Raw genomic sequence first — 12,631 nt, forward strand, 5'->3', positions numbered from 1 at the left:
AAGCCTTCCCTGGGCCGGTGGGGTCTTGTTCAGAGTAGGCTGGGGAGAGATCGGCCTCACTCTGAATCTTCCCTGGTCTGATAAAGCACTTTGAACTCCTTGGAATTAAAAGCACCACCAGAAGTGTGACCCTAGGTGATGTTACCATTATTTATTGAGTGCTGCCCCCTAGAGGATTAAAAAATGGTCTGGCTGCTTGAGTCCCCAGGGATGGAAACCTGAGACTCACTCTCTGTCCAGCTGCAGGAAATGAGGCCTTCACTCAAGGAGAGTGAGAAGTCCTGCAGCCCTGGTACAGAGGATTCCCAGGAAGTAAGTGAGCGTCCCCTGTATGACACCTCTGAAAAATGAAAAGTCATAGTGTGGGCAACCAGGTCCAGGAATAAAACTGATTCTCACCTTTCTCCACTCTGGAAGCAGCCTGATGGGGACCTTCATCCCTGAGACCCCAAGACCAGAAGTCCAGGGTTGTCATTCTTATGGTTCTCCAGTGGGCTCTAGGTTTACTTTTTCTCTCTTCTTTCCCCCTTTCACAGTGCCCTTCACCTAAACCCAAGCTACATTATTCTCAGAAATAGGAGTCTCCCATGTTGGGCACTGGCTAAAATGGTTTGGCATGCCTGGTGAGTGGTGGGGACAGGTGATACTAAATGACCCTCTCTATTCAGGGACTGTCACTACAGATAGTGTTATTTGTCCTTAGATTAGCATCTTGGCAATGACATAAACTGGGATCTCTGCTTAAGGTTAATAATCCAAACTGCCTCTTTACTTTGTTAAATATTTGAGGCTTGGAGTCATTCTTTACAATTGAGCTTTAAAGAGGAGAAATTTAAGTCTGGAGTTTTTAATAATGTGGATGTGCTCTCAAGCCTAGAAAGGAAGGAAGGAAGAAGGAAGGAAAGGAGGGAGGAAGGGGAAGGAGGGAGGCAAAGAGGGAATGAAAGGCAGCATTTAGGCTAGCCAGGAGACACGCTCCCTGGAAGAGCTCAGAGGCCTCTGTTCTGTGCCTTTCCCAACCAGGCATCTGAGATTAACTGTGTGATACTCAGCCTGTGGATTTCCACTCTAAAATCCCGCCCCACCCCCAACACAGCTTGGCTCAACTATTTGCAAATCACTTCTGATTCAATTTTGTTTTGGTTATCTCAGTGTAAATAACAGTTAAGTGGGAGTTACAGATTTTTCAAACACTAAAAGTGATAAACAAAGCTAATGGGCCAGTCCAGATAAGGAGGGAAACCACCCAGAAGAATCCACAAGTGCAAGCCAAGAAGAAAATGGGACAGTCAGGTGTGTGTTTCTTGTCACCGAAACTATTTTTCTTAATCTACAGAAAATTTTACTTTCTTAATTTTAAAAAATCTTAATCTGTAAACAGTTTTCTGAATGTTCTTATTTTTCATATACCTCTTTTGTGGCAGAAAAGGTGTACATGTGCAGGGTGTAATTTAGGCAGTTTCTGTGGGAGTCTTTATGATAATGTAGTAATAGGTGTCTGGTGAAGCAAGACAGTTTGGAATCCACAAAGCCATCCTCAGAAACAAAGATACAAGTGTTTCCCCAACTGTTAGCTTGCAGTTCCCTCTAAACAGTTTTCACGCCTCCATTTAAAAATAGTTGGCATAATGCTGTTTTCTTTCTCTGGGCTTTATGACCACGTTTCTATGGGGGAAAATGTGAATAGACGTAGTTACAGTAGCATTTGGATGAGAAGCCTTCAAGCACCCATACTTTTTCGTGGGGACTTGAGGGAATCCAATTTAATTACCTGAAGAAATCCTTTGCTGAAGAAAGTCTTTCTTCTTTTTAGGATAGTTACAAGTTAAAGGCGCAAGGGTAACGAAATCCTAACCCAGAGAGGAGCAGAGCATGTTTGGGACATAACAAAGGATCTGAGTAGTAAACGCAGCGAGTGTTTGGGGTTTTATTCAGCCCGGGCTGACGGTGTGTGTCGCCGCCACGCACCGCTGCCTGTTCGAACGCATGGCTGAGCTGCCGAACGGCTTGCTACCCCAAACACCGTACGCCACCCAACTCCTCTTGTAACGCCATTGCGCGTGGCATTGTGTTGGATTCTGCGTGTGTGGCATCGGAGTCGTGGAATTTAGGGGGAACAAACCTTTTCCCCCCTTCCCCCAGGGTCTCCCTCGGGTGGGGGCGACACGGCCAAGGGCAGCGCGCCCTGGAGGTGCCCGGGGGCGCTTCTTCCCCAGGGCGTTACGCACTGGAGGCCCGGCGCGGAGGTGCGCGGGGGCGAGCGGGAGATGCGGCGCGGGCGAGGGGCTGTGGGCTAGGCGCCGCCTTAACTTCGATCCTGCGGCGGCCCGGGAGAAGCTGCCGCCGCCCCGCCCGAGGTGGGTGCCGCGGCACTCGGCTCTGCGCCGCGCGTCTCCGCGGCTGCCTCTTTAATCAGGAACACAGAAGGGGCGGGCCCTGAGCCGGCGCGTAATCGGATAGCTCTGCCGCGGCTCTGACATCCACATGCTGCTCGGCCTGAAAAGGCAGTGGGGAGCCGGAGGGGAGGCAGAGATCGCGAGCGAGGCACCAGCCTGCAGCCGGCCCCCAGCACATCCTCAGCCGCGCAGACACTGGGCGAGGTGGAGGTGAGGGCGGGCGCCAGCGAACTCGGAGAGGGGCTCGCTCACTCCCAGGCGATCCCAGCCGCCGCACCACCAGCAGCAACAGCAGCAGCAGCTTCCTTCCTCAGACTCCCCTCGAGAGGCTGGCCAAGCGGGTGTAGCCGTTGGTGGAGGCTCCCGCCGGGGGAACCCGGCGAGGACAAGAGCAGGGCGGCCGCCTTCCACTCTGGCTGTCCGGCGGCTGCTGCCTCCGCCCGCGTGTCCGTCAAGGGTGCCGCGGGATGTGTGTCAATTTACGCCTCTGAGATCACACAGCTGCCTGGGGGCCGTGTGATGCCCAAGGCAAGTCTTGGCTTTAATTATTATTATTATCATTATTGTTACGCTTGGCTTTCGGGAAATACTCGTGATATTGTAGGATAAAGGAAATGACACTTTGAGGAACTGGAGAGAACATACATGCGTTTTGTTTTTGAGAGGAAAACCGTGTCCTCTTCCCGGCTTGTTCCCTCCTCGCTGATTTCAGGAGCTACTCTCCCTTGGTGAGGTGGAAATTCCAGCAAGAATAAAGGTGAAGACAAGCCACCAGGACTCAGGAGGGAAACACTGACCATTAGAAACCTCTGCATAAGACGTTGTACGGAAGAAAATAAGAGAGAGAAAAATACAAAGATTTAAACAAGAAACCTACGAACCCAGCTCTGGAGAGAGCCACCTTCTCCAAAATGGATATGTCTCCTCTCACCTGGGTTTTCTTAGCCCTCTACTTTTCAAGACACCAAGTGAGAGGCCAACCAGGTAAGCCACTGAAAGTTTTTTCTATTTATTGCAACATGGTTTCCCCTTTAAAAGCGACCGCTAAAGCAGGAAGGCCACGCAGAAAGGCACAGAAGGAGGCTCCCTCAGTACTCAATAATTTAAAGAGAGATCCCAGCCGGCCCTTCCTACACCACCACTGTTGCTAAAACCCAACTTTTCTCTCCTGCTAGGAGTGTGTGTGTGTGTGTGTGTGTGTGTGTGTGTGTGTGTGTGTGTTTTGAAACAGAATTTGGCGGTGTTCAGATGTCACATATGGACTGAATCAAAGGTTTAAAAATACTACAAAGCCTTTGCATTACAGTTTTTGGGAATTTTTTTTCCCTGTCTTGAAGCAGAACACATCTCCCTTGAGTTTCTCCAACTAGCCAGTGAAATATAAATCATTTGCATTCCCTCCACTTAGCTACATTGAGCAATGTTAACTGAAGTGCTTGGGAAAGACAAGAGTTTAGTTTTGGTTTTTAAATGCTGTAGATTCTTTGGAGAATGGCTGGTTATGCCTCAGAATCATAGGGCTCAGGCTGGTGAAGCAAGTTGGCTTGTGGTTGAGGTAGGGGCTTGGGGTTGGGCACTGCTGGCAACCAAGACAGTTGGTCTCTTCTCTCTTCATCCATGTGTCGTCTGTGAAAGTAAATCATATGTCCTTTTAGAAATTCTTATTAGCTAAAACAAATTGCAGGCCCTCAAAGGTCTCTCACTCGTGGTTAGAAACTTTTGAGTGGAATTTGTTCTCACCCACTGCCAAAAAGGGTATGTGGACAGGCTGCTGTGGAGATAAGCACTTCCCCACGCATTTGTGGGGAGCAGCAAGGGGTATGCTCTGGAAAGGGGAATCCATGGGGAATGCAGTGGGGTTTGTGCTTCCTTCCTGGGACCACTCTCTAGAGTGAGCCTCTCTACCTCACTGAGAACAGTGTCTGGAATCTGACAACAAAACTCTTAGCAGTTGCTACAGGTGATTGGAGATGGAGAAACCATCTATGGAGGAAACGGGTGAAAGAAAGGCAAAAAAGCCTTCCCGAAGTGTCCTCACCCAAGGCACTTGCAAGGTGATGGCAGCAGTGGCAGGGCTAACTCTGCAGCCTCCTGGGCATCCCCCAGAACATCAGCTAGTGGGTCCTAGCTTTGCATCTGGTACTGTCATCCTTCCTTCTCCCCACGCCCCCCATCCAGCACACACACCACTTGAAGCTTGGGCATTTATTTGAAGGGGGAAGAAAATTCAGAAATGCCTTTGCCATCCAGATCCGCAAGTTTGCAGCTCTTTCTTTGCCATAAGTGGTCTTCAGGGCAGCTGCAAATCCTATCAAAGGGATGGGTGGAAGGTCCCACTTGGGGAGATTTTCTGGGCCTCCCCCATTCCTTCTTGCCTTATTTCTAAAATCCCAGCTTGAAGCGGAAATAAATTACCTCTCACAGACCTGGATGCTGCGTAAATTATGTATGTTTGTGTGATTCGCAGTGTGTGTGTGTGTGCACACGCGCGCGCGCCATGAGGATGCCCACCGTCTATTATGTATTCAGACACGGACTCCGGTAGGCCCCAGCGCGCGAGCGCGCACACACTGGCACTCACACCGGCGCGCACACACATGCAACTTCAGGTTCCGTGTGCTGTGCGGAGCGGGAGGGGTCGTGAAGACTCAGGGGCCATCTCCTACCCCAGATGTTCGCACATCTGTCCCCGAGCGCTGCTTGGAGTGTGTGTACGTGTGTGCGCGACACCCGCTTGGACCCACTCCCGCTCTGCCACCTGCCTCCCGCGCTCACTGCAGAACCCCCTCCCATCCCAACCCCCGGCAGTGCTGCGTCACTTCCAGAGAAGCCCAGAGGCGCGGAGTTCGGGGCAACCTCGGACTCGGGGTGGGATCTCAGGGTGGGATTCGAAGCTGGGACCTGCCGGGGACCTCTAGCTCCCCAAAATGCGATCTCAAGCCGTGAGCTGCTCAGGCTTTCAGGCGGAGCAACGGACTGGCACCCGGCGAGCCGGCAGCGGGTGGCCAGGGCGAGGCCGAGCTACACCTCTGACTCACCCGGTGTGCGCCGGCCGGGACAGGGGGCCTGGTTCAGCCGCCGCCGCCGGCGACGAGAACCAATTCTGGGAAGGAGCAAGATGGGGCAGAAGGTGCGCGCGGGGGAGCAGTTGAGCAAATAACACGGCGGTCGAGGCGCGCGGCACCTTGGGCGGCGCGTGGCTGGGAGGCAGCATGGGCGACGCGCACCAGGCTACCCCTCTCCTCACTGCGCCGCCTCCGCCTCGCCAGACCGCAGTGCAGCTGCTAGCCTGTCTCCCTCCCTGCCCCAGGCGTCCCCGCCAGTCCCCCGCCAGTCCCCTGCGCTCCTCTTCGCGCGGCAGGCTCACCGCGACCCCTAGAGAGCCGGCTTTGAGTGGCGAGAGGCCGAGGCCGGCTGGCTTGGGAATCCAAGCACTGGCCCAACTGGGTGATAGGAAAGTGGGGTGGGATTTCGGAGAGGAGGGCGGAGAGAGGCGAGAAGCGGGCCGCAGGAATGCGCGCAACTTGCACAGCCTGTAGAAGCGCAGCACGCCCAGCGCCCGCCGATGCGCAGGAACAGGTGAAGAGCACGCGATGCGCGGCCATCCACGTGGTGGGGACGTGATAGCCCCTCAGCTCTCCTCCTAGACCTCCTTCCCCCCCGCCCCCCCAGCGCCGTCTCTAACGCCGCATCGATTTGTTTGGGCTACGCAGCAGAAACAGAGCCCAGCGATCCATAAACATTCTATTAAGCAAAAATATTCTCAGCGAAAGCAAAACCGAGGCTGAAGCCTCCGACAAGTTGGCCGCCTCCAACTACTCCATGCTTGTGCCCTCCTCCTCCTCCTAAGGACACCCCCAGGGGAAAACCTGCGGCATTTCCTCAACGCTGCCCAAGGCCGGAAAGTTAGGTCTCGGCTGCAGCTCTGGTCTCCGGAGAAGCCTCTGCCTGCAGTAGCCGGCGAGTTCCCGCCTCTCCTCCCTAGCCGCCTCGCTCTTTGCTTTTCCACGTGAGAAAAAGAAATATTCATGGCCGATGCTTCATTTTCACTGATTGATTTCTTTTTAATATCAACAGGAGTTAATGGAGGCGAGGCACGCTGTGATTAAACGGCTGCCCCCGCCCTTCGCCTCGGGCTGGCTGCGCCGTGGGTCTTTCCCACCGGGTCGCAGGCGTCCAGCGGCTGGGTGGGGGGCGCCAGTAGCCCTAGTGTTTGGAGGTGGGGGAGGGATTTGGAATGGACTTGTCGCCCCTCTGGGAATCATCTAGGTTGGGGAACGTCGGGAATCAGCTTTCCAGACCAAGTTTTAGGGGATTCTAGCCCATATGCATTGCGGCTTCTGCGGCTCTGGCTGAATTTCTTCTGAAGGGTAGGAGATCCACGCTCAGGTTTATTGGCGTGTGCTCCCTGCTCGACTCCCCTCCCTCCACCTCCTTTCCTTTTGGTTTCAGACAGAGAGGAGAGCCCCCTGGCGCTAGCCATTCCCTATCAGCGCCCGCTAGGAACGTCCCTTTGCTAGAGTTAATCATGATCTGCGGGGGACTGGGTTTTGCTCAGGAAATCATTCAAGTCCTGACAATGGGTTTCTTCAAATGGTAGCAACTCCCAGCCCTAATGTCCCCTCCGGGACACATCGCTTGGGGCCAAAAGAACCCAGACCCCATAACCATCTACCCCTCCCCTCCTCGTCTGGAGAGCTTTGATCTATGCTTGGGTTTTAACGCCACTGCCAGGGACACACTCAGATTCTCGGTCAATTCACCCTTCCGTCTGGACTGGATGATCAGATAAGAGGTGTAAATTGGCTGTGGGAGACAGGTCTGGGTTCAAACAAATCCTGAAAGAGAAGCAATGACGGTCTAGGCGCCGGAGAAGGGTTTGAAGTGTTTCTTTTAGCCTGTCTCCCCAAAATGTGGGATGGCCATGGGCGAGCATAATTTGCAAGTAAACTATAAACTCCTAGATTTTACCCAGACGGCCTGCTCTAGGCTCTAGGGATTGGTCTCATGCCCACATCAAATGGGTGCCCAGTAAACATTTTCCCCGTGATCAGCTCCTGGAGGTAGGGAAACTGTGGCCAGTTGCCAGCAGAGCACACAGTGCAAGACAGTGGCAAGAGGAGCACTCCCCAAAGGGCTCCGGGCAGGCCCCTACTCATCCAAGCAGTGCCTGGTAGGATTGTGAATGTGCGAGCAGCACATCAGGTTTGGAGTTTTATGTCATCCCATAGAGCTCTCAGACATTAAGCCACGGAGCACTCAACTGGCAAAATGAAAGATTGGAAGGCTGCAGTGACTGGAACCCAGGCTACCCAGACAGGACTCCCGCTGTCTACCAAATGGCCCTGATCCCCTGCTGTTGAATGTATCAAGTCCACATTCTGCAGCAGAAAGGCCAGTTTCTATCTTCCAGGCATAGAAAAAGCTAGGAGTCCAAATGCCAATTCCTATGCAGTGAGGCACGAATACAAATAACAGTGAGGGAGGGGACTGGGGTCAATGGGGAGAGACACCAGGGACCAGATGATTCTGTGGACCCTGGTGTTTTTCATTTCACTCAAGTCTTCCATAAAGCAATTAAGAAAATGAACTGACTCAGGGTGACCTGAGTGTAAGACAATTCTGAGTTGACAGAATTCAAGAGCTGGGTAAAGAGGTTTCCAAATATATTCCCCAAAGGTCCAGTTTGGAAAGACTTTAGGAACTTGAGTTGAGATCTTCCTGTTTTAAAAGATAGAGCAAGAGCAGGATGCCTTTTTAATTTCTTGAACTGACAAGAAAGGACTTGAAAAATGACATCTGGGCAATGGCTTGTAGTATTATTTACATGTTTGAGATATTTTATTATCTGACCATCATTTGCAACTGGATAATCTTTGAGGTACCTTCCTCAAGTGGCAGATAAGTGTATTGATCACCAGAAGTTAGTCTTTGTACTGTTCCTTCAAGGTAAGGACTTGCCTATTTGCTGGTTTTTGTTTTTTAATTAACCCATTTCTGGAAGATGCTGCAGAAGTTTGTCCTGGAGATCCTAGAGTATTTTTCAAAGCTTTATCTGCCTTGATGAGAAATGGCCAAAGGCTTAATGGTTTCATTGCCTAACAGGATTCAGTGGAGTTGGATTCCAGGACACAGTGGCCTTGTATCATGGCTGGCCCTCCAGGAGAAAGCATCTTCTAAAGGTTTAGGAAGCTGTCAAGTTTAGATAAGGCTGAGCTCCGATCCTCTGGGACCTTGGTTGTATTAATAAGGAGAAATTAATTTTTAACCACTGGGAACATTGCCAAATTATGTGACCTTTGGCAGACCAGCTGTGCTATAAAAATAAATCCCCCATTTCTGAAAATGCTTCTCCTATCCAGTAGAACAATAACAATGTGGCATTTAGGGTAGAGAAGAGTAGGACTGAGAAGAAAGGAGAGAAATAGGAGTTGGGAAAAAAAAAAACCCACAAAACAAAAACAACCCTTTGACATTGTGATACATGGTTTCAGACCTGAACGTCCTATCCATCACCCCCTCACTTCCTCAATCCCTCCTCCCCGGCCCCATGCCTGGGGTTTCCAGAACACAGGAAAGAGGGCCAGGATGACAAGGAGCTGAGTGCCTGTGTGTACAGGGAGTGGAGAAGGTGTTAAGTGCTTCCAGCCCACTCACACCCCAGCCTCAAACACATCTCTGGTTGTTCACACAGGCAGAGTACTGGCACAGGCAGAGAAAAGGGGGTTTTCAAACAGGCAAAATGTTTGTCTTTCCCTAAATGCTACTAAGTAGGTGTGCCACTGAGAAGTTTTGGGGGGACCATCCCTGGCCTTCCTAGCTTCTGAAACATGGGAACCAGACTGCCTAGGTTTAGAATCTAGCTCAGCCATTTGCTGGCTCTGTGATCCAAGTACCCTGTGTGATCAGATACTTAGTCTCTGTGCCTCAGTTTCCTTGTCTGTAAATGTGTTTGGTAACAATACCTACTTCATAGGGTTGTTACGCTATGTCAGATTATGTACAATACTGTTTGGCACATATAAAGCCTATCCTGAAGTCACTGAATCTTTAAAACTGTTTCAGTGTGGCTAATGGAATCTCGTGATCATTGCAAGCACGCTATAACCATTGCTGTGTACGTTTATTTTTATGACATTTTTAAAATAATTCTTATTCTCAGTTCTTCCACCATCAAACCTCTGTGTTTTGTAAGCACCATATTATTTCTCGCCACGCTCTTCTTCAGAGAATATTCTCTGCTGGGTTCTTATCTTGGATTTATGTCTCCCTTGCATTTTTTTTCCTCCTTCTTCCTCGGTGTTCAGTATTCTTACCTCCTATTTTCTTTTTAATCTCTCTCTCGTTTCCTTTCCTTTTCCTCCCCTTCCATCCTTCACCACTGAGAGTGTGCTCAGCAGGGAACACTGTGTTTAAGGCGCTCTCCTGAATGTGTAATAACTTCTACTCTGGAACTAAGGCTCTTCAGCAGCTGAACTCAAAAAAGTCATCATAAAGACAAAATAGCTTTTACCCAGCAAGACTCTTAATAATCCCATTTCCCTCTGGGTCTTCATAAAGGAGTCATGATCTAATCCAGAAAAAAAGGAGGGGCTGGGAGTAACAAAAGAGAAGCTCTCAGTAGCACAGAGTGCACAAGACTGCCGGCCAGCTGAGTGCACGTGGCTGTGGTACCCTGCTCCCACCTCCACAAATCCTGTGATTACCAGTGACCAGGTTCTGGAGAGTCTTTCTGCAGAGAAGATAATGGGAATTGCAAATTACTGGACTGAATGCTAATAATAATTGTTTGGATAAAGGGGAAAAAATAAAACAGATGTGCCCCCAAAGGCATTTTAGGGGCTGGAGAAAGGAAAATGAGGAGGGGTTGAGTAGAGAGAGGTGGGTTGAAACCAAGCACAAGAAAATCCAATACCAACAAATGGCTTAGTGATGAAGTAATAGTCAGCATCTTCCTGGTGGTACAGATAACCAATATTTAAAGTTGCCTTTGGAAGTGTGGAAGTTGGAGTGAAGGGGACAAAACTCCTGAGATAAATTAATTTTACTAGTATTAAAATTAAAATGGCCGAGCATGGTGGCTCATGCCTATAATCCCAGCACTTGGGGAGGATGAGGTAGGCAGATCACCTGAGGTCAGAGGTTCGAGACCAACCTGGCCAACATGGCAAGACCCCATCTCTACTAAAAATACACACACACACACACACACACACACACAATAGCTGGGTATGGCGGTGGGCGCCTGTAATCCCGGCTACTTGGGAGGCTAAGGCAGGACAATCGCTTGAACCCAGGAGGCAGAGGTTGCAGGGAGCCGAGATTGTGCCACTGCACTCTAGCCTAGGCGACAGAGTGAGACTCCGTCTCAAAAATAAAATAAAATAAAATAAGAATGTGCTTTGAACTTTATCAGTATTGTCTGCATTAGGGTGTTCTAGGAGACACAGTTCACATTAACTCTACCTTGACCTACTTGTGACTAGTTATTATTATTTCAGACAAGTTATTCAAACTCTCAATTCACCACTAAGAAACATTTGCACTTAATAACAGCGGGGTGTGGAGAAGGAAGAGCAGTAGCTGTGACTGCAGAATAATTTCTGATAGAACTCTCAGAGTCTGTCCTATCTAGTGAGACTTTTGATGTTCCTTTGGTCACTTCTTAATTGATTAATTCAACAAATCTCGATGAGTGTGACTTTTGGGAAAGGCTCTGCTTTGATCCTGTGAGGCCTGCCACAGATGGGTCAGCAAGGAGTCATGACTTCAAGCTGCTGGTGGCTCAGTAGAATGGATGAGGCCCTCCGAAACTCTCACACATCTCAGAAGATGCTAAAGAGCCTCTCAGATGCACAGAGGAGAAAGATCACTCCCAGTATGGGAGAAGAGAAAGGGCAGAGGCAGCCTGGAGCGAGAGGGTAGCCAGGATTTAGAGCAGGGAAGGGCATACCAGGGGAAGGGGAAGGTGTGAGTAGAGAAATGGATGCTGGGTTTGTTTGGGGAACACTCAGAAGCTGCAGTTTAGAATGTATGGTGGGAAATAATTGCAAATAAGATTAGAAATAATAGCTTGGGCTCAATTCAAGGCCCAAATTGCTAGGCAAAGAGGTTTGGGTTTCACTTGCTAACCAATGGGGAGCCATTGATGTTTCAACATAAGCTTCAGTTAATCAAAATAAATGAAGAAAATATTATATTACCTTTTTTTCTCCTTTGGTTTTTGGAGAGACCTCAAAATTATTCTTCTGTTTCCTTCCCCAAATGTCTGCTAAAATGGTCAGGAATTGTAATCCCAGATCTCCCATCAATGGCATCAAAATTGCATTTGCAATGAGGGCTGGAAAAGAGCGGACATAAATATAAACTAATGACATTATATCAGCTGCCCTATTGGAATTGCATTTGTTTATGATATAAGATGACAAATAACAAGGTTACCACAGGTGGCATGACTCGAGGTCAGGAGAGGTAATCGCATCAAACTTACATTTCACCGATGAAATGAGGCTTCATTTTTAGAATCTAGATTGAGGGGAGAGATGTTCAAAAGGCCCCATTTCCATACCCAATTTCCAGTTCTCTCCTAAGTGAATTCATTGGAGGTGTTTTAAGAGAGGGAAATTTGCTTCATTCTTTATTCATTTCCAAACTCATATGCTGGCTTCCTCTCCTGCTCTCTGCTTCCCTCTCTCCTTCCCTCCTAGATGGCCCTTTTATTCAGATTTTGAACTTTATCATTGCAAAAGTTCAGAAGGATTTCCATTTGCTGTGCCTTCAGGATGCATCATTCACTGCCACCAGTCTCCATAAATTGAGTAGATTGCATCCCTTCCCAGTTGCCTTAGGAAGTGGTCAAACAGCCACATTCCTGGGCTGATGGATTGGCTCATTTCTTCCCAGCTTAAGCCAAGATACAGATTTTATGAGACTGTCTTGTGACAGGCTGAAGTTGCTTTGAATAAAACAAAATCCAGCCTCAGCTCACAGAAATAATTCTTAAAACGCAGCTTATCCCGGGTTGGTGAGCAAAATTTGGTTAAAACCCTGAGCCAACGACTTAGATGATCTGGGTGAGGGATTTGAAGAAACTGCTTTTGGTTTTTCTTTTCATGCATCACTGTTGTTGACATGCTCACACACAGAACTGTGTATCCATAATATTTATAAATATGCAGCCACAGACTCAGTTACAAAAAGAAACTCGAGTCAGTAGACCTGACGTGATTAAAGGA

At 49.2% G+C, this 12,631-nt stretch overlaps 1 protein-coding gene across 4 annotated transcripts in view; it reads left to right on the forward strand.

Moving 5' to 3' along the window:
* The first annotated feature begins 2,482 nt into the window (after positions 1-2,482).
* Positions 2,483-12,631, forward strand: part of NRP2 (neuropilin 2) — a 115,120-nt gene continuing 104,971 nt past the window's right edge. For all 4 annotated transcript variants that reach the window (XM_010352641.2, XM_010352643.2, XM_030916703.1 and 1 more), the window contains exon 1: positions 2,483-3,380. In XM_010352641.2, coding sequence (XP_010350943.2) covers positions 3,308-3,380 — 73 coding nt within the window. In that variant the 5' untranslated portion in view covers positions 2,483-3,307. The remainder of the gene's footprint in view (positions 3,381-12,631) is intronic.

The sequence above is a fragment of the Rhinopithecus roxellana genome, chromosome 14, assembly GCF_007565055.1.
Source record: "Rhinopithecus roxellana isolate Shanxi Qingling chromosome 14, ASM756505v1, whole genome shotgun sequence".
Taxonomy (NCBI): domain Eukaryota; kingdom Metazoa; phylum Chordata; class Mammalia; order Primates; family Cercopithecidae; genus Rhinopithecus; species Rhinopithecus roxellana.